Source organism: Oreochromis niloticus, linkage group LG1 (genome assembly GCF_001858045.2).
Source record: "Oreochromis niloticus isolate F11D_XX linkage group LG1, O_niloticus_UMD_NMBU, whole genome shotgun sequence".
NCBI lineage: Eukaryota > Metazoa > Chordata > Actinopteri > Cichliformes > Cichlidae > Oreochromis > Oreochromis niloticus.
Genome location: NC_031965.2, coordinates 14,709,896 through 14,730,688, shown reverse-complemented (window position 1 = coordinate 14,730,688; position 20,793 = coordinate 14,709,896). Strand labels below are relative to the sequence as shown.

The 20,793-nt window shown below is 41.7% G+C and overlaps 2 protein-coding genes across 3 annotated transcripts in view; one reads left to right on the top strand and one right to left on the bottom strand.

Annotated features, from left to right (window-relative positions):
* Positions 1-7,800, top strand: part of LOC100694597 (protein TANC1) — a 46,470-nt gene extending 38,670 nt beyond the window's left edge. The window contains exons 21-29 of the mRNA XM_003445789.5: positions 213-346; positions 438-561; positions 654-829; positions 1,237-1,366; positions 3,622-3,651; positions 3,743-3,834; positions 3,924-4,070; positions 5,095-5,195; positions 5,324-7,800. Of these exons, the coding sequence (XP_003445837.2) occupies positions 213-346; positions 438-561; positions 654-829; positions 1,237-1,366; positions 3,622-3,651; positions 3,743-3,834; positions 3,924-4,070; positions 5,095-5,195; positions 5,324-6,677 (2,288 nt within the window). The 3' untranslated portion in view covers positions 6,678-7,800. The remainder of the gene's footprint in view (positions 1-212; positions 347-437; positions 562-653; positions 830-1,236; positions 1,367-3,621; positions 3,652-3,742; positions 3,835-3,923; positions 4,071-5,094; positions 5,196-5,323) is intronic.
* An 81-nt stretch (positions 7,801-7,881) lies between these two features.
* Positions 7,882-19,062, bottom strand: LOC100694862 (WD repeat, SAM and U-box domain-containing protein 1). Of its 2 annotated transcripts, XM_005466848.3 has the most exons (13): positions 18,974-19,062; positions 17,833-18,244; positions 17,092-17,279; positions 16,407-16,493; positions 15,781-15,874; positions 15,131-15,164; positions 14,966-15,006; positions 11,662-11,768; positions 11,515-11,532; positions 11,039-11,065; positions 10,561-10,740; positions 9,208-9,342; positions 7,882-9,123 (listed from the first exon to the last, which is right to left on the bottom strand). In XM_005466848.3, exons 2-13 carry the CDS (start codon positions 18,228-18,230, stop codon positions 8,972-8,974), a joined length of 1,461 nt encoding a protein of 486 aa, XP_005466905.1. In that variant the 5' UTR covers positions 18,231-18,244; positions 18,974-19,062; the 3' UTR covers positions 7,882-8,971. The 2 variants fall into 2 exon arrangements, with proteins under 2 accessions (XP_005466905.1, XP_005466906.1); XM_005466849.3 differs by lacking the exon at positions 11,515-11,532.
* Between the last annotated feature and the right edge of the window lie 1,731 nt (positions 19,063-20,793).

Genomic DNA, 20,793 nt, shown 5'->3' with positions numbered 1-20,793 from the left:
TTCTTTTTAATCCATTGTGTAACAGAAAGAGTGTTTCTCAGATATCTACATTTAAAAGCAGAAAAGTGTTAGAATCATACAGATTATGGAAATAACAGGCCTCTTTTTTTGTCTCCTTTCTGTTTCTCACTTCGGCTTCTACTTCTCTCCTAAATGTGTCAATTACATATTCTTCTCTTCGCCTCCTCATCTCTATGCCGACCCTCTGTCAGTGCTGAGTGCAGCAGCAGGGAGAGGGAGGCTCGAGATGTGTGCGTTCCTCCTGGAGCGGGGGGCAGGGCTCGAGGAAGCAAACCGCAGAGGAATGGTCCCTCTGCTTAGTGCTACCAAACATGGACACACACAGGTGAGGAGGTTCTTCTCCTTACCAGTTTGTCTACTATTTTTTCAATTTTTAAAATTATTTATTTTTTGGATAACTCCCCTCACTTTCCCAGGTTGCCGAGCTGCTACTGAAGCAAGGTGCAGACATCAACGCCACTGATAAGCAGGGACGCTCTGCGCTGATACTGGCCGCCTCTGAGGGCCACGCAAGCACGGTTGAACTCCTGCTGTCAAAGGGTGAGAGTAAGCACCTTTCACAGTGAGATCCAAGTTTGTTTGAAGTGTATATATGAACTGGAGAGCAATACTTTTATTGTTTGTGGTCCCAGGTGCTTCTCTGTCCTCTGCTGATCAGGAGGGGCTGACTGCACTTAGCTGGGCCTGCATGAAGGGCCAGAAAGGTGCAGTGCAGGTTCTGGTGGAGGCAGGAGCTGACCTGAACCATCCAGACAGACAGGGGCGGACTCCGCTTGACCTAGCTGCCCTTAACGGGGATGCAGATACAGTGGGTTTAATGCTTATTGACAATATTCTGCAAAACATACAATTAAAAGATGATTAGCAACACACAACACATAATTGCAATAAATTGTAGATAAATGTCACAATTACTATAATAACCATAACAATCTTCATGCGGCGCTCTGCACAGGACCTCAAATTTCCACCACAGTTCATGCAGTCAGCCTTCAATCCAAGCATTGTGCCTTTGATTTGTTCCGCTGATGAGCAGGAGAGTAATCAAAGACTTTGATAATCAACAGTTTTCCAAAGTCAGCAGCAGAGAGCCCGTCTGCTAATTTACTGAGGCTTACAGCTCATAATCAATGAGACTATTTAAAAATCAGCATTTCATCGCAGAAGTAATTAATTTAAATATAAATATGTTAATATTTTTCAATGAATGTTCAGGTGCATTGCCTGGTGGAAAATGGAGCGGTGCTGGAGAGAGCTGACAACAGTTCCAGAGGTTCAGATCGAGTGACTGGCTGCCAGAACCCGGCGCTGGTGGCGTCACTGCTTAAGAAAGGATCCAAAATGGGTATGAACCCTTTTTTTTGTTTAAACTTTAGCAGGCCTGCAGTAATCAACGTCTTTGATTTCAGGAGGAGACACAAAGAAATGTTTAATAAGTGTGCAAAGTAAATGGTTTGCAAACCACAATTTTCAAGCTCATACGCAGCCCTGCATTATATTGCAGATGTATTATATGAAAAGTAAAGCTGCATAAGTATTGCTTAAACTACACAAAGGTAATCATGTGATAGAAATTTGTGGAAAAAAAAACTATTTTAACTTATTATTTAATTAATTAGTTAAAATCCTACTAGTAAGTAGTAAGTAGTTTACTACTTCAGAGATTATATATTCAAATATATTTAAAGAACCTAAATCTAAATTAAATTTGCACATTTGAATTGATGCTTTTCAGAATCATGACTTGATATTATTGTATTATTATTATTATTATTATTATTGATTTGTTGATGCATATATCTCTTTATTGTTGCAGCTGTTGGTAGTTTAATTACTTATATGTTGCTCACTAGTTTAAACTGTAACAATGTTGCAAAATAATAAGCAAGTAAAGCTTAGTATGGAGTAAAAAACATAATGATTGGACTCAAAATGTAGTGGAGTAAAAGCAGTATAGCATAGAAATATTTCAATATTGTACAAGTACATTAAACCTGAGTAAAATCATAAACAATCATATTTCAGGGGGGCTGGTGCAATCTCCTGCCCCCCCCCCCCCCCCCCCCCCCCCCCCCCTCTAGAAACGCCTCTGGTCCTGACCCCTTGTAAACAAGGGAGCAGCTGAAAGTAACCTTATAGAGTAGTTGGAAAAAAGGAAGAAATCTCTTGAACTTAAAACTTGGTAGAACATCCTTTAGCAGCAACAACGTCCACCAGGGGATTCCTGCAGGGATTTATGATAAACCAAACCAGGCTATATTTCCCAAGAAGAGCAGACTTAAGCATTTATAATTAACCACATTTTGCTTGCCTTTATTTTGAGGGAGCGATTTAATCACAGAGGTTCACTTACCTAGTATAGTCTATACTGTAAATGTTTTGCACTGTATTCAATGAAAACACGAAAAGCACAACTTTATATGTGTTTGCTTTGTTAGGAGCAAGGCAGTGAAGATGCAAAGGTACCCATAGCGTTCCAGACTTTACCCATTCATCATCGTCTTTCTCTTCTCCTGTCACTGAAGTCTGCCACACTGATTGATTACAGGCTCCTGATTCAGTTTCACGTCTGCGTCTCAAGCAGTCTTACACCCCTGAAGGGTCAAAATTGAAAGAGGTTTGAACCAAAACAGAAAGTGGGGTTATCTGAGTAACGACTTCAAACGCAAGTTGTTTCTTTTTCCTGTGGGATTAACCTTGATATCATGTCTTTAGACTGTGACCCACACAGGCATGGAGGAAACACGCAAACCTCACACCTAAAAGGTCAACACCGACCAGGCCTTCTTGCTGTCCTGAAACTAAAGAATAAAATACATTTTTCTGCGTCTTTGAGGAATAAGCAATCAGGCAAAAAAAAATAAAATAAAATAAATTCAATAAGCACAAACAAACGTTGTGTTATTGTAATAAGAAGAGCATTTGGAGTAGAGAGAATATTGCACGATCATCAGGATCCCTTAAATCAGTTCAATTTATTTTATGTCTGAACCGCATTTGTCTCAAGGCAATGTGGCGTGCCCTGACTTATTACTTTTTCGAGAAGAGCTACTTCATTCAAAAGGGAATTATTTATTAGTCCCACACATTAGGAAAAAAAATGTGAGATTTCCTTCCAAACAGTTATGAATGAAGTAAACGAGAACCAAAAAGGCTGTGATATGACACAAACACCCGACAGGATGGCAGTGCTTCAGAGGAAGAGGTAACTCCTCCTACATGGTCCTAACCTAGTCACCTAGTTGAGTTTTTTTTTTTTTTTTTTAAAGCAATGTATGAAGACCAGGCCCCAGATCCAGTTGCCATGACAACTTTGCTCCCATCATTGCTCCTCTTCAAAACTAATTATTGTACAACAATTTTTCTTCGCTAATTGCAGCACGACGTCTAACATAGCATAAAGTTGAATCGACGCGTCTCAGGCTAAGCCCATCACTCAAAGTTTGCTCGTATTCGCCTTAAACCAATCAATGGCTCTTTACAGCTAGATTTGATTACTGCCACACACGAGCAGTTTTACATCCACTTGTCTAACTCCCTTCTCACCTCTCTCTCTCTCTCTCTCTCCATCCCTGGTTGCTCCCCGTTGTCAAACAAAAGGCTACAGAACAGCTCCGCACGATCGATCAGGTAGCCGACATATGTGACATATTTAACATCGAAAGAACAAGAGATAGGGTGGGGCAGGATAATACAAAAAGTTTTTGTACCCCTCCATCAGGTCATGCTACGTGGGCTATGGCTTCCTCCAAACCAGACATTCTCCTCATCCTGCTGCAGAAGCTGATGGAGGAAGGGAACTTACTTTACAAGGTGCGGTATGGCGAATGTTACATGTTACATGTGGTGAGAAAACGATTAGTTGTCAGTAACCCCCTCTGAGTTTTTCTTATCTTTCACAGAAGGGACGTATGAAGGAAGCAGGCCAGCGTTACCAGTATGCCCTAAGGAAGCTACCACGTGAGGGGCAAGGAGAGGAGCTGAAAGGCTTGAAAGACCTGCGGGTCTCCCTCTATCTAAACCTTTCACGGTGCCGCAGGAAAACCAACGTAAGACTCACAGCTGTACCAAATCACTCCTGCACTATTTAACATCGGCAGGTTTATTGGACACCTAGGGAATGTCAGTTAGGGCGGCCGAGGCAAGATACACGGTTTCCCAAGATGTATTATTTATCCATATCAACATAAAAAGTACATGTCTCCGCTGGTATAGCGCAATGTAAAAATATAGCTGGTTTTCAGATCTAATTTCAGGCCTCCCTGGTAAACAGAATGTACTTGTAAGACCTGGAAGCAGGTGGTGACATAATGAATAACTGTGTGCCGTTAGTGCGGAGATAGATGTGTGTGTGGCCCGCAGCCAGGGCTGGAACCCACCCTGGTGATGACAGACGTCCTAACAGACTGTGTAAAAATGCCATCCTTAGGGTCAGTGTGGCCGATGAATAATGGAGCAGATAATGTGATGTGATAAGGTCACTCTCTCTGGCAGGCTGAGTCCACTCTCTTTCCTTCTGCGTGGCTCTGCAGGGGGTTTATTTACGGTGGCCGCACTAACGCGCTGGCTAAAATCCACATATTACAGCTGAACGCAGGCAGTAGGGGCCAGCAGGGAGACTACATGATACCGTCATTAAACATTCAACAGCGACGCTCACAATCTCACATTCAAGGCTGTCGTTTTGACCTCACTCTGAAGGACAGAATCACAGTATGTTGGTGTCATTAAATATCCACCTGAGAGTGATGATGGGAGCAGTAAAAACCAGCAGGAAAGGCAAGCCGCTCTCCTTCTGCTCCTGGTCAATAAAAATGATTGCAGCGCGAGTTCTGTTTCATTAAACAGGCTTTGATCCTCAGCTCCATATAATGAAGCGGCAAACAAACAGTATTTTTCTTTTTTTATTCGTGAAATGGCCTCAAATTATTTCTGCAGAGCCGACACTCTCCAGGCTAGGCACTTAGAAATGCAGCTGATCATACAGTGGGGTTTATTTGTTGCTGCACGTCACAGCGTCACATTTAATTTGAAATACAAACAGCGCGTGTCTCTAAATGCATTTTTCTGCAGGATTTTGGCATAGCTGAGGAGTTTGCAACAAAAGCCCTGGAACTGAAACCAAGGTCTTATGAAGCCTTTTACGCCAGAGCCCGGGCCAAGAGGAGTAGCAGGTACAACAATATTCAAGTATATTTCGAGCCGAATCCTTTTGCTTAGAGGAAATTCTTGCGAGAAAAGGGCCGCGTCCTCTCTGTATTTTTAAAAAGTTCCTTTTGTTCGTTTTCTCGGTCCTCCCCAGGCAGTTTGCTGCAGCGCTGGCAGATCTCCACGAAGCAGCACGACTCTGCCCGTCCAACCGGGAGATCCGGCGCCTGCTGGCACGAGTAGAGGAGGAATGTAAGCATCATCAGAAGCTTTCCAGCAACAACTCGGCACAGGGTTACAACAGGGACCCTCACACCCACCATCATCAAGCCACAGAGGAGGAAACGGACGTCTTTTCACAGGGAAGTCTGGAAAGGCACATCCCAGCAGAGCAGCCCAATGCGGAGAAGGAAGAAGAAAAGGAGGATGGTGAGGAGGTGAGCCTGCAGTGTGGGAAAAGTCCTGAATTTTGGCCTCTGAATCCATACGCTCCGAACAGGACTCTCCCCGGAGCTGTGGCCTTTGGATTAGGAGATCAGTCGCCGAGCTTTCATCAAGAGGAATATGTACAGAACCAGCTGTTTGTGGACATGCCCGAGCCAGTTCCGGCTGTTAACAGGCAACTCCAGAGCCAGGGCAGCAGGACTCATCACCAGTGCCACTCCCTCCAGTCAGGGAGCAGAATTGGGGGCAGGCCTCTGTCTCTGTGCGGTCCTTCTAGTCCTTTGCCAGGTAGACACATCTCCACCTCTCTGAGGCCTGCACCTGTTATGGGTATCGACATCGGCCCTGGATCCTGTGAACACTCTGGGCTCAGTCCTACTGAGCATTATCACCCTATGTCCCCCAACAGCTCCTCCCCACCTGGACCTCTGCAGATGTACCAGCCGCGCTCCTCCAGCTTCTCCAGGGGCTCTGACAGGCTCTCTACCCACTCTGTGGCTCTGGATGGCCTAGCGCTCGCTTTAGGTGCTGGTATGGAGGTTAGGCGGGAGGGTGGTGGAGCAGGCACAACAGGCTCAAGGGGCTCCAGCTCCAGTCAGGCCTCCAGTGGGAACCTGTCAGATGGGGGAAGGCAGCAGGCACCAGATGCCCCGTGCCCCATCAAGAGCAGCGGTAGCTTCAAGACAAAACCTGAGTTAAAGCCCCGGCCCTTTATGGGGGTCATGGACAAAGCAGTGCGAGTCAGCCAGCAGGCCTCTGGCCTGAGCCGGCAGGGAGGAGGGGTGGAGAGCTTCAGCATGTCCGTGATGGAGTTCCAAGGGCTGAACAATGAGTTCAAACACGCATCATTCCAGGAGCAGCACTCTGTGAGCCAGAGCAACAGCCAGCAGCAGGGCCGTGAGTTTGGAGACCGGCTGCACCAGCGAGAGGGCAGAGGCACCACATCCTCCCAGCTACGCTTCCCCGAGGGGAGGCACAGACAGGCGAGCCTGACGAGAGACAACCCAGCCCTGCACATGGCTCCCATAAAGCCCAAACGCTCTTTTATAGAATCCAACGTCTGAGCGTAGTTTCTCAAAGCACAGGAGCAGGCTGGTTTTTTGCAACAAGCTATGTCCCACATTAGGTAGCAAGGGAGACGGGCGTGAGAACGGCTCCCTTCCCTGAGCCTGTTTTGTAGATTTATGCTGCTGCACTGCATTTACAATCTAGAACCAGTGTTCAACTCAGGCTACTACGCTTTTGCTTACATGTATACAGCTAGTGTATTCAAGAAGACCAGACATACCTTAAGTAGGGATTTAAAATAAAAAAAAAGAGTAGTCTATTGTCTCAACTTTTAATTCATAATATCAAATATAGAAAACTGAGAAAGCTTTGTGCACGAATATACGAAACCTCACGCTGTTTGTTGCAGGATATGACCATTTCTATTGTGAAGTTCTTTTAAAAAACATTTATATTTGTACGGTGTACACTATATTTGCAGATTATCTATTTCCCTGTAAGTGGTTATCTGTTAGCATTACAGGCTTCAGAACGGATTACTTCGTGTACCCGAGATCCTTTTTCTTGGTGCATTTGACTAGAAAAACAAACAAAAAAAAGGCACTGTACATGACATTGTTGGACAGCTTCTTGTCATAATCTTACAAGTGACTGCTTCAGTATTCACAGTAAATGTTATTTATTTTTGCATAGCAGAGAAAATATTCATATGAAGTGTTTATTGGTTTATTTAGGCTTGAGAAAGAGCTTTTACAGAGTGTGGGATAAAGAGAGAAAACAGAAACTTAAGACTTAATATATGTTCATAGTTGTCATATACACTTTTCAGAGTCATACTATGGATTACAGAATATTACCACATTATTATTGTGGTATAATAAAATATTCATGGATGACTACATTTCTACAGCTCATTCTTTCATTTTACTCCATAAAATGTTGCTTAAAGCTTTGCAGTGTGCGGGAGGGAGAAAGGCCTTTCACATAACTCGCCTAAATTGACATTAAAACGAGCCTTTTTTAAGTAAACTTCCTTGTTTAAAACTGTGGATGTTACGTTTTCATATAAACCAAGAATGAGGGAACATTTTTGCTTCATAAACTGCAGCAACTGGTGCTGTTAAAAAAAGAGGGAGGCATGCCCCAACTTTACCTTTTCCAAGCATCAAAGTTTAAAGACATGCTCACATCATATGGTTTTAATGATTTGAAATTGTTCTGAAATGATAAACAGCATCCTTTTTTGGAAAAGGGTTGTAATAAACATTCATATAAAACACGGACTATCTTTCTCCAGTCTGGACTTGAGCATTTCGGGTCTCACCATCTTGGCTTTTTTGAACCTCAATTTCTTGTGTGAGGAGTGGAAATGAGTTAGAAACTGACAAATACCACACATAAGCATCATCCTGTATTCAGCAAGACTTTAAACTAGTGACTGAGTTCATAAAGTCATCAGGAAGATGTTTACTGAGCCCATAAACGAAGAGAGTAGAAAGATAGATTTCTAACAGGCTTCTTATGAATTTCGCTTCTTTGTGCAACCAGAGCAGTCGCCCCCTGCTGGCTAATGGAAAGAATGCAGGTGAAAGGCACTTCCACATTGGCGTCGCTGTTCCAACAAAGCAGCTATGTTCATCTTTTACACACAGCCTAAAATAATCAACAAGGTTACAGCAATCAAAATAAAATACACTGTAGATTCTTCTCATCTACAGTTAGTGCAAATAGTGTTTTTCACCTTCAATTACACACTCATCAGTAGACTCTCTAATCTCAAAGGGCTGTTATTACTGCCAGTCCTACATCCTTTTACTTACCTTCACCTTGTTTATCTGTGTTAACAAGATCTTTATTTGTGTATATATACATATATATATCAATAATGCTAATCAGTTTAACATAATAACAAAATAGCCACCTATTTGTAAAGTGAGGTTAGGGGAATCATTAAAAGCAATGCAGGCAAATAGTTTTCCCCATTCTTCAATGATCAGAAATCAAAGCAGGGATTTCACAGGAAGGACCAAATATAATCCTAAATATGAGGAAACTGAAAACATAATCCAGCCTAAAAGTGACATATTTGCTGCAGCCAAAGCCAGTTGAATTTGAGTGAATAGCTAAGTGCATTCTTCAAAACTCTGGATGCTCATGCTGGTCTTTTCTCCCCTCTGTGTGATAGCAGGCAGCTGATTGTTGATTCGGGTTGGTCGTTTAAAATCTGGCTAACTATCAGGCACACCTTTTCCTGAATCCGTGCTGTGGGCATTTATCTGAGCACTGCATTCTGCTTCTCTACACTTTAGTGAAAAATCATTAGCACGCCAGCTCAGAGGTCCACGGATGTCTAGTGGCTGGTCTTCCAGCGACCAATAGCCATCTTCAGGGTGTGGTTAGGGGTGAGCAGAGTCGTCAGCAAGGGGAGGTTGGTCATGGGGCTGGAGCGGTTTTTGGTACTAATCCAGCTCTCAATGGCCTCTTTTTCATACGAGTAGCCATCTGTTTGGAGTGGAAAAAACTGTGTAAACACCACAAACAAGCACAAAGTAATGATGAAACACACGATCGATGATCTCAGCTCACCGGCAGCAATAACCGGCTCCTTCATCAGTTCTCTGGTGATTGGACACAGGAACTCATCGGGAATGCCTAAACACACTGAATCACTCTTCAGCTCCTCAACCTTCCTCAGGAGTTTACTGCGCAGGCCGACTGACTCTACAGACACACAGAACAGAGGCACATAAAGACTCGGTGTGCACTGATTCAAAGAAAGAAAAGGAAAATAGCTGAGCATCAAGTGGAACAACCTGAACTGACCCAAACACTGACAATAATATCGACACGATGAAGCCTCTGAGCATTTGTTATTCGTGTCTTAGCACTTTGCGCTCTCGGATGACAAATGTGAGCGTGGGTGAAAGTGAGCGTGGCGGGACCAGACCATGTCTGCTGTCTGTCCAATAATTCAAAGATAAATCCTCAGCAGCTACCCAGGGGCCAATTTTACTTTGAAAATAAAAAAAATCATCACGCAGAAATTATAGTTTACAAATAAACAATCTCATAAACAATGCCTTAACTGCAAATGAACACAAAAGACTGATTGATTTCACTCTCAGCTTTGAAAAACGCGCCGGGGCGCTCCGTCTCCGTCTCTCTCTGTTATTGTAGCGGATAAAACAGACTACACTCTTCTCCAAGTTAGTTCTGGTTACAAGCAAGGTGGGATTCACGCGGCGTTACTAAAAACAGAACAATGGGAACGCGAGCTGCCACGGCGAGGAGTGATTGACAGCGACTGTGGGATGAAAATGACGGCACGGCAATGCAACAAATTTGCTGACAACTACGTGACGAACACAGGCCTAGCTGGTAGACTGACATCGACAACATAACGCTCCGACTTTGCCGAGCGGTTTCACTTGATGGTGAAAAAGGGGGAGGAAAAAAACCAAAAGTAACAACTAAAAATAATACATTCAGACAGACTTGGAAATAACCAATAGGGCTTAGGTATAAATCCACTTTATACCTTATGGGGAATTCTGTTTTGATGATTGGGTTATGTAACTGATGAACCGCTCCAGATTAAACGTCCGAACCCTTAAGGTCCCTAAAGCTTAGTGGTTTCCCAGTGCAGCCTAATATTACATAATCTTGCTGAGTAAACCCCCCACCCGCATCAGCACCCATTCCTTCACCCTTACTTTGATTTAATATGCCATCTTTTATCCATGTAAATAGGTGCAAAAATCCTAATCCGCACGCGGCCGTGCTCATTCTCACAAGAGACCCGGCGTGTAATGCTCATAAGACTGGGCTTTTATCCTTCTGTTCTGGACAAAAAGGAAAGCATTAGGACTGTGGGAAAAGGAGGGAGAGGGGAAACGGCGCCGCTCTCGCTGAGCAGCGTGTGATGCTCGTCTTCCTCACCGACGTGCAGCTCTGACGCCAGTGTTTCCTTGGTGAGGCTGAGCAGCTCTGTCCCATCTATGTTATTGGCCTTAAATCTGTCCACCAATCCCTCGAGGCCTTCCTCCAGCAGCCACTGTGACACATCGTCCTCCGACCAATCGCTGACCAGCAGCTTCGATCGGCCTCCCGAGGCTCTCCCTGAGAGGGTGAGTCAAAGCAAGACGGTCAGTCCTAGACAGCTTTTGAAAAATGGACACATATTCTCCATGCAAGGTGAACCTAGAGTCCGGCTGACTGCTTATTGATCGTGAGGCTGTGGCTGTTACAGCGATATAAATAAATGTTTGAAAGATTAATGTGAAACCAAACGTGAATAGTATGATTAGGACAAAAACGATCGCAGGCTTTCGTGCACATTTTGTCTCAGGACTGGAATATTTTTGTATAGAATATCTGCAACACATAATACAGTAAAGCACATTTTCTGTCTTCTCACCTTTGATTGAAGTCTGAGCAGATTCTTCTGCAAGACAAACAAAAGAAAGAAAAAAAACCGTAAACATGAGAAATGCAATGAAATCTTTGGGCCAACTGCAAACACGTGAGAGTGGCGAGTGATCGAGGAAACGAGGGCGACCGTGAAACCAACATCTGTGCCCTTCTCTAGGAGACGAAGCTGCTTTAACATGTAAAATCTTAACACACACACAAAAAAAGAGCCAATGATGCTCTCGAGCTGTAACACCGTCATTAAAGGTTATACTGATTCGTACTCAACAGAGATTATATAGGTTATAAGGTCTTTAAAAAATCCTCTGTTTTTCAGAGCTGACAAAAAAGGAGCAATAAAAGCTGGCCTGTTACTGCTGAGTGTTGCTTGCTGTTGTACTCAGTCTGCTGTTGTTGTTGTTAAAGTGACATAAAAAATGTGTCCAAACAAGAAAAAACAAAAAAGATAAAAAGAAAACCAACCAGGCAACAGCTTCCCGCCTTTCCGTTGGACGGGGAGGAGCAGTAAGGGAGAAAGACAAAAACAGATTACAGGAACATTTTTACAACTCATCAAAACATAGATGTGGCTCTTCTAAAGTGATGCATGTGGGTTTTTTCCCTCCCTACCGTTTCCACTGCAACCATCCTCCAGTCTCCAGATGTTTACGGTCTTATCCATAGATCCTGTAGCAATCAGCGGTGAAGTCGGAGAGAAGGCGCACGCTGTCACATACCTGCAGCAGAGGATAACCACCTGAACGCTGCTTCTATTAACAATACAGGTATAATTTCTCTATATGATAATAATAACAGATTGACAGAGAAAGGTGTCCAAGCAAACAGCTTATGCATGATTCACCGACAACAATTATGCCAATAACACAATCACATCGATGTCAATGGGCGGTATGACATTTTCAACATCAATGCAATCATTTCCAAGAATCATACACAAACGTAATGATTACTTTGGATTTCAAATTACTCCAACAGCTTGATAATGTTTTTTATTTTCTACTGCTTTTTTAAATTAAATTATATTACCTACACATACTACTATGCATTGTGAATTTCCTTCACGATTATTAAAGGTTTACATTATTTTGCAGCATATGCAAAAAGAAAAATGAAAAATAAGATGTTGAGCGAACCTTTGTTATAAAAGCGCACAAACAGAGTATTAAAATCAATAATTCAGAAGTCAAAGTGGAAAGAACCACATCCCAGTCCTGCTAAGCAGCTCAATGACTTAAAAAACATGCAGTTGGAAGCTGGCATCAAAGATTCCCAGCTTCCAACTGCATGTTTTTTTTAAATACCTGGACTTGCCTAGAGTAGCTTTGCATGATTCACAGTTCAGAATAATCCGGATTAATCTGGGGCTTGGTGCACTGTCTGAAAAAAAAACCGTTTTAGCTCCTTTTCTTTCACTATAAGGCAACTTTCTTCTGAATGTCTGCTTGGGGGAGGAGCTTGATAAGAGATCTGTCATGAGAGCTGTCATAAGAAACAGTCGCAGCAGATGGCTGTCCCTCCCTGAGCCTGGTTCTGCTGGAGAAAGTGACAAAGGTTTCTTCCTGTTAAAATTGAGTTTTTCCTTCCCACTGTTGCCACGGTGCTTTCTCATAGGGGGTTGTGTACTTGTTGGGGTTTCTTTTCTTTACTTTACAATATAAAGCACCTTGGTGACTGTTGTTGTGATTTGGCCCTCTATTAAGGAAAATGCTCTCTGACCTCATGCAAAAGCAAAGAGTAGGAAAAAGAAACCTCTCTGAAATTGGGTGATTAGGCTGAAGCCTAGTTTGAGCTGACAGGGATTACTTGTACACACCCTTGCCTCATAATCTGGAACTTTGATTCTTTAATATGAGCATCGACTTTTCTAACAGGAAACAAGACAAAGCATAATAGGTCTGCTTGAAGCTTTAAAACTGCAGTTGTTTCCTAGATGGCCCAAAGTTTTTTAAATTCTGGCTTGATGCTACATATGTCACAGTGATAAAAATGCTCTCCATCAGGACCAATTCAGTGAAGGCTTACCACGCTGAAAGCTGCACTGAGCATCTCAATAAGGATTAAAATCAAATTCTCAGTGGATTCAGTAAAGTCAAGGCAGCGTTAATGAGTCCAATCTCTCTCGAACCTAAGCTGGATTGCTGAGAAATGATGATCCACAAAAGCTAGCTGGCTTCACACAAATATCTCTACGATTAAAAGAGCTGAAAGAGAGGCACGCACTAACCCGACCTAAGACACTCTCACAATGTTGTATCATCAGTTTGTCTAACTCAAAGCAGTTTCCTGAAGACATTTTGTCAAGTACTGAAAAAACTTCTTCCCCATTTATCCACTTTTCCTCAACTTGCCGCTTGCTTCCTCTTCAGTTAGTGATTTTCCGAAACGACTTTCATTCGCCCCGCTGAAAGGAGTCTGCTGCCTTTCAGACACAGGTGGCTGGATGGACGTATAAATAGCATGCAAGTGTGATCGTTCAGCTGTGGTTTTTGCGGGGGTGGGAGGGACAGAGTGAGAGTAGTCTTACCTTTTTCTAAAAAAACACAAGTTTAGAGACAACAATGCAACACAATTGATTTTAATCATGTAGATTTCATGTAGTTCACATCATGGGCGGAGTTTCAGCTGTCGATTTCCCCACAAACATGGGACTTGAGTTTTGAATTTTGTGTATAATTTTATACAGACGTGTTGTCCACCAGCAGGGGCGGAGCAGGGTGGTGGCCACGGACAGACTTGACACCTGGCACAACCAGTTAGGGGGCAAAAACATACTGGAAGAGATTTAGATCCGGTACCTACTATTTCTAGTAGAATATTTTTGCAGAACCCTAGCTACGCCTAACCTTGTTTTAGTGAAAAAAAGAAGTCAATAGTTTTTGATGTGTGTTATCTACTGATAGCCAAGAGTCACATATTCTGATTAGAGATTAGAGTCAACAGTGATGACTTGGAGCCCAAACACCTGTTAAAGATGTAGATTTTATAATAATTTAAAGGTTACATGAACATATTATTATGAATCTTGCTGTCTCTACATAACTGACTGCTATGGAGAAACCGTATAGACCTTTTTCATCGCTCAGCCACACTAGAGCAAAAACAGGATGGAAACCTCTGTGCAACTAAAAAAGAAAAAGAAAATGTTGGTTGTCTGGTGACTGCACTCAACTGTTTACCGTCTGAGACTGTTTGCAAGTAGTTGTGGCAAACGTCTGGTCATCCAGAGGCTGAGTGACCAACACCCTTAACTTCTGCCTGATCACTTTTGATCATAAGGCGACTGCACAGGTCGCAGACTGACTCCAAACACTTTCGAATGAGTCCAGTTAAATTCATAAAAACAACCAGACTGCCAACACGTTGCAATCAGGCTAAATCAGTCTGTTCTGATGACCACAACTCATCTGCAACAGGTCTCTCTGCAAAAACAGCGCTATTTGCCAAGTGGTTGTATTCTGGTTATATTCCTATATAAAAGCAACATGGCTAAGTTCCATCAGTTCCATCACTGTTCTGCAGCAACTACATCACTGTTTATGGAGAAATTTACAAATTTCTGCTAGGAGAAATTAAAAAGAAGAGCTCAGGTGTGCATAAAACAACAGCGAGTAATATAGACAAAATCAATAGTGCAAAAATGATCAATTATTTTATCATTAGCTTTAACTTTAGCTATTTTAAATATTCAAAATCTTATATTGTGGCCAATTTTGTACGCTTCTAGTTTTATCAGACGTATCAATTTAATAATACAGAAAGACAGAATCAAACCACGAACTGCATAGAAAAGAATTCTGTGAGACAAGTTGGGAGAAAATCTCAGTATCGTCTTTGTGGAACAAAGTCGTGCTTATACTCAGTGTGAAAATCCAGCAAACAAAGCCTCACCACGTCAGTGAAAATCAATGTTTACCTTTCGTGCTGTTTCAGCCTGTAAAGCAAAACTGCGTTCTCCTGCAGACAATGTGAGCAAAAAACAAAACATGAGCTCTCTGTATTCAATCCAGACGGATATATTTTAAAATACAATTTAAGCTAATGCCGCTTGGTAAATCATAATAAGAGGAGAAGTGCTTACAGCATCATAAATTGTGACTGTTTTGTCCACAGAGCTGAAAGACATAAAAATATGAGATTAAAAAAAAAAAAGATTACAACCACCTAAAAAACATTTGTATTGCTTAACTGTTAAATGCAGCACAGTAGGCTGGACTCAAACTCGTGTTCACCCATTGAGAAATAGAGCAATCCATGTCTCCCTCTAGTGTTTGCTCCTGAGTACTGCACTGTTATATTTGTGCAGAGGTGGCCTACTTACACATCCAGGAAAACAATCTATATTTCAAAGCAGACTCTTGATCTCAAATAGATCAAGACACGGATGCTGAGGTATTTCACATCAAGCGAGGGGTGTCAAATATAGATTTAGCTTGAAACTGAGGGAATCAGGCTGACTAGAAATCGTGTAAATGTACTGCATGTTTTAGCCCATCAAATACAATTTGAGTACGGTTTATATGGCAGCTACTCTCAAAGTGTACCAGATTTAATTAATCTTATTATTTTGAGAGAGTGGTGCATTAAGCCAACTCCAAAATCATAAAATAAGTCCTCGAAATCATTTAATATGCAATAATTTACCAAAGTAAAGAAGAGCATGTATTATTAATTTAATTATTAAACACAATTAGACACCAGATGCTTTGAAAAGTAAAGTTAAGCTCTTACCCAGACACAAGTAGCTGCCCATCTGAGGAGTACGCACAGGAAAGGACGGGAGCTGATTGGCCAGTTAACATGTGCAGGAGCTTCATCTTATAGGCTGCGGAAGATAAATCACATTTGTACAAAGATCAAAATACACAGAAGGCTGGACTGTTTTCAGTTTAAGGATTAGACGGTAACATCCAGAAATAAAGGTGGAAAGAGTCTCTTTAAGGTAAAAAGAAAGAAAGGTGGGGGAGTGAAGTAAAAACAGTTAATCTGCAGTTAATTTTAATAACAGCATAAAAAAAACTGGTAGCTCGTTTGGACTTGCAGCACCAGTGATTTGAAAAATCGTGCCTCTGGGAAATACGTACACATCAGACTCTGAACTATTGTGAGTGCACACTGAGAGGCTACAGTTTCACCACAGTGCAAGCTTCAACAGGTCACATGACAACATGATAGTCAAATTCTGCTTTAAATGGTATTACTGTGACAGCTGTTTAGCATCCATGGAGTCTGGCATGTAGGAACAGAGGACGTGATGACAAATCCAGGTTTGCAATGTTAGCTGATATGCAAAGAGGTCGTAAAAAATAACGACAGAAAGGGATCAAATGAGAGAGAGAGGGACCGCCACACTCTACCTCCAGAGCTGAACTTGTTTATGGCCCATATCTTCAGCAGGCTGTCCTGTCCACAAGACGCCACGCGAAACTGCACAACTTGACCGCCTGAAAAACAAAAACAATAAAATGCAAAGAAAGTCTCACTCTTTCAGAAAGAAAATTAGAAATAAACAATCAGCCCAAGTCCAAATAGAGCAGCTGTGTACTGATCACACCACCGATGACATTTTAGTCAAATGGTATTGCAGTCATTTGATTTGATTTGTGTACTTTCTTGTGACTCTTCTATAAGTGATGATGGGTGTGAGCCATTGGGAAAAGACTGTTTTTGGATCTTTTGTTTTAACTAAAGCTTCTGGATTTCTAGGTTAGAGGCCTAAATGAGGACCCAATCTAACACTTGTTTGTATTTACTGTGCCGTTCTTTAACTGACCTTCAGCAAATATTTTGGCCCAAACTGGCTTTAACCTGAAAAGATGCCTGATTTCTGCATGTTTTATGTAAAAACCCAACTGGTGGACTACTGAAAGGTTGAGACCACTTAAAAAACCTGTTATCTGCATTTTATTTAGTGAGTTATTTATTTATTTGTGATCAATAAAATGGTCATGTCACATCTATTATCTGTGTCTCTTTATATCTACAGGCCTTTATTCCCAGATGCTGCTGTAAAACAGCCTGATGCACAGCAACAGTCCTCACCGCTGAGGATGCTCGGAGCGAAGGTACAGCAGGAGACGCCCAGGTCGTGGGCGTTCTTCTCTGCGTGGAGCTGGTTCATGCGCAGGTCCCACAAACGCAGGTCTCCGTATGTGGAGCCGGTCATAAACATCTGACTGCAGGGGCTGAAGGAGCAGGCTACCATTGTTGTGTCATTCACTGCCCCGGTCCTTCACAAACACAACCGACAGCAGCTGCATGAGCAATTTATTTTTCACTTCAGGGCTATTATCATTGTTCCCATTTATTAACACATGAAAACTGATAGTGACAAGAAGCCAGTGCAAACACTGGTGCAGACTCCTGTTTACATTTATATTCCAGCTCATTTTTGTCATTATTATAAAAACTACAGACCTGTATATCAACCTAAATAGTAGGCCTATTGATTAACACATACTTAGAACTGAAAAATTAAAACTTGGTCTATAAAACATGGTGAAAAGACCCATTGAAATTTCTTAATGTTAAGAAGACATCTTTAAATTTACCATCAGCTGAAAGCACAATAGCCTATAATTAACAACAATTATTTTAATTCTCAAATAATCTTCCATGTAATCTTGCTATCAAAAGAGAGAAAATTGTGAAAATGCTTGTCACGTTTTGGGTTTTTTTGTAGGAAAGAGGCTTCATAGCATTTAAGAAACGCCAGACAGAGAAAGTTCCCTTGTTTTCCCCTTAAATAATTTAGTTCCAGAGATACTCGGTTAACAATTTTACCTTCGCAGTTGTCTGGAGGGAAAATCCCAAAGAGCCAAAGTGCCATCAGATGCACCAGAAACCAAGTGGAGAGAGTCAGGAGAGAAAGCGCAGATCCTGACAGGGCTGCGGCCAGGATGCTCCAGCACAGCCTCGATCTCACCCGAGACCATAGACCAGATCACCGTGGTCGCATCTGTGGAGCACGAAGCGAGGAACTGACCACAGGCGCTGAAGCAGCAGCAGTGGACAGTGTAGCCGTGACCCGTCAGCGGCGAAAAAGGCAGCTCGGAGAAATCACGGGCGTCGTATATCCTGAGTGTTTTGTCCCCAGAACATGTGGCTAAAAGCTTGGCCGCAAAGGCGCACCAGTTGACATCGTCTTGATGGTGTTGTAAAGTGCAGATAAGGGACGTCATCTGGAGAGCTGGACCTGAAGATGTCACAGATGGATTAAGAAAATAAAAAGCATAATTTAAAAAAGAAAAAAAAGTGTATTTAAAACCAAAACCACGGGATAAACAAACACATATCATACCAGTTTTGATCAGTGTCATCTTTAAATTTGACAACCCTTTTCCACCCATCAGTACTTAAACAATTAGAGAATTAACACATTATTTCACAATTATAAAATGCAACATTGGCCTTTTTTTGACACTTTTTTTTAACATTTCAAATACTGAAAAACCCCATTTTACATTTAGTTCCCAATCCGATGGCTTTACACATCCCATTATTATTTTATTTTAAGTTGGGCTCAATTTACTTACATTTTTGTTTCATTAAAATGGACAACAAAAAAACAACAACAGGAAAACGTGTATACTTCTGCAAAGCAAAGTAACATCCTCTGTCGTGTGGACAACCATGTTTTTGTTCCTAGCTCGCCTTTTACGACACAGCTGGACACACACTGAAAGTTTAAACCACCCGAACCCGTTTTCTAGCATCATCTGTAAAGCTAACAGGATGCTGCTGATGCTGTAGTGACTGTAAGATCCGAGCTAACGGCGCTTCAGAGCCGTAAAAACATCGTCCAACTTCATGTCAAAAATCAAACATTAGTCAGCCAGTCTGTGGCCAAAACTGCCTAACAAGCAAACCCAGCCTGCAAATGTTAAGAAATCTGGTTGTAATGTAACGTGTAACGTCTCCTCACCTTTCCCCGTCGAGATGTCTCTTCTCTTAGGAGTTGTTTACTTCCTCGTCAATCACCTGACCATGACGTAATGCGGCCGCGTCACCCTTTCTGTATCGTAACTTTCTGTAGACAGGACTCTAATAAATAAAGGCCTAAAGCTTGCTTCACAGTCTTTAACGAACAGCCGTATATTAAATGTTTTATTAAAAATAAATAAATAAATAATAATGATAATAAAATATCACAAATAAAAAATAAATAGGAAGCAAAGTTTCCAATCTCACACAATGTACTTTAAATGAAAGGTTTAATCTATCTATCTATCTATCTATCTATCTATCTATCTATCTATCTTTTTTTTTTACAAAAGAAAAGTACATATGCAGTACCCAGAGGTGGTGACTTTGATATATGATGTGAGAAGAGTGACGCTTGTTAGTGTGCATAAAATACAGCGGAGCTCGTGTTACTTCATTCCATTCAAGGATATCTCTTTTCTTTGGCTTGAGAAACTCTTGGAGTGCTTTTGCAGTACGCTTTCTGTCATTATCCATTTGCACCGGTGAAGCGCTGTCTGATCAGTTTTGCAGCATTTGGCTGAATCTGAGCAGAGTAGAGGCCTGTACACTTCACATTTCATCCTGTTGCTTCTATCAGCAGTCACATCACCAGTGTACCCATGCCCTAACATTGCCTACAGCCTGTTTGCTTCACATCATGAGTGGTTTCTCACATTCTCCATATCTTTCTCTTCCAAAGTTAATCATGGTTTCATTGCGCTCTTTTAGAAGTTTCCGGCCTTCAAGAATGAAAACATCCGCTAGGCATTATAGACAATCCACAATGGTAATCTTACCTCATGGAAAGTGTTCTTCACTTGGTTTGATGTTGTAAAGAGTTTCTTCTTAACCTAAGAAAATAATTCTGCAATCACCCACTGTAGCCATTTCCAGTGATCATTCAGGCCATTTGGTGTTGTTGAGCTGGTCAGCACATTCACTCTTTTTAAGAATGAAGCAGCTTGTGGGTTTGTTTTTTTCTACCTCGACTGGTTTATATTTGTTATTCAGCCTAATTATGGTCTGGACCTCAAACTGAGAGTTTCAGTGAACAACCACCAAATGCAAATTTAAAATTCAGAATCAGCTCTAGATCTTTTATCTGCTTAATTTGTCATCAAAATAAATAAATATAATAAAAAAGAAAGAAAGAAAAGAAAAAAGAAAAGGAGGGAATGGGCTTCGCAGTGCTATGAAAACTGGTTATCAGTCAATTGCTCAATTACTTTTGAGCATGTGAAAATGAAGGATTGTGTATAAAAATGGCTGTAATTACGCAGCACTTCATGTAAAAACCTTTGTACAGCCTTCTGAATTAAAGTTGAAAGTCACATCTGGATTTTGGTAATGTACAGATGTAAAACTACAAAACATATGTCATTAACAACATGCTTATGGACCTAACTGTATGCATCTAAACTGCGTAGTGCCTCAGGCTATATATACCATAGGGTGCGGCAGGGTTCATGATTAATATTTTCTCTACAAGAACAAAATATATAGAAACCCTGGGAATAGGCACTTGCTAAACTTGCACTTGCCAGCTGTGTATGGCACACTTAACTTTCTTTTTATTAACTGTCTTCATTTTGTGATCTGCCACTTGATGAGACACATAAGGATCTGCTCTTTCTGGACTTTATTGTTAATTTACAGATGTTAATTCAGTAAGCTGAATTCAATATTGAGACACCGTTTCTGAGATCCTTGAAAAATGTATGTTTCAGAGCAGCTTCTCAGGATCCTGAAAACATTTTACAGTCTGGTCATGAAAGAGGC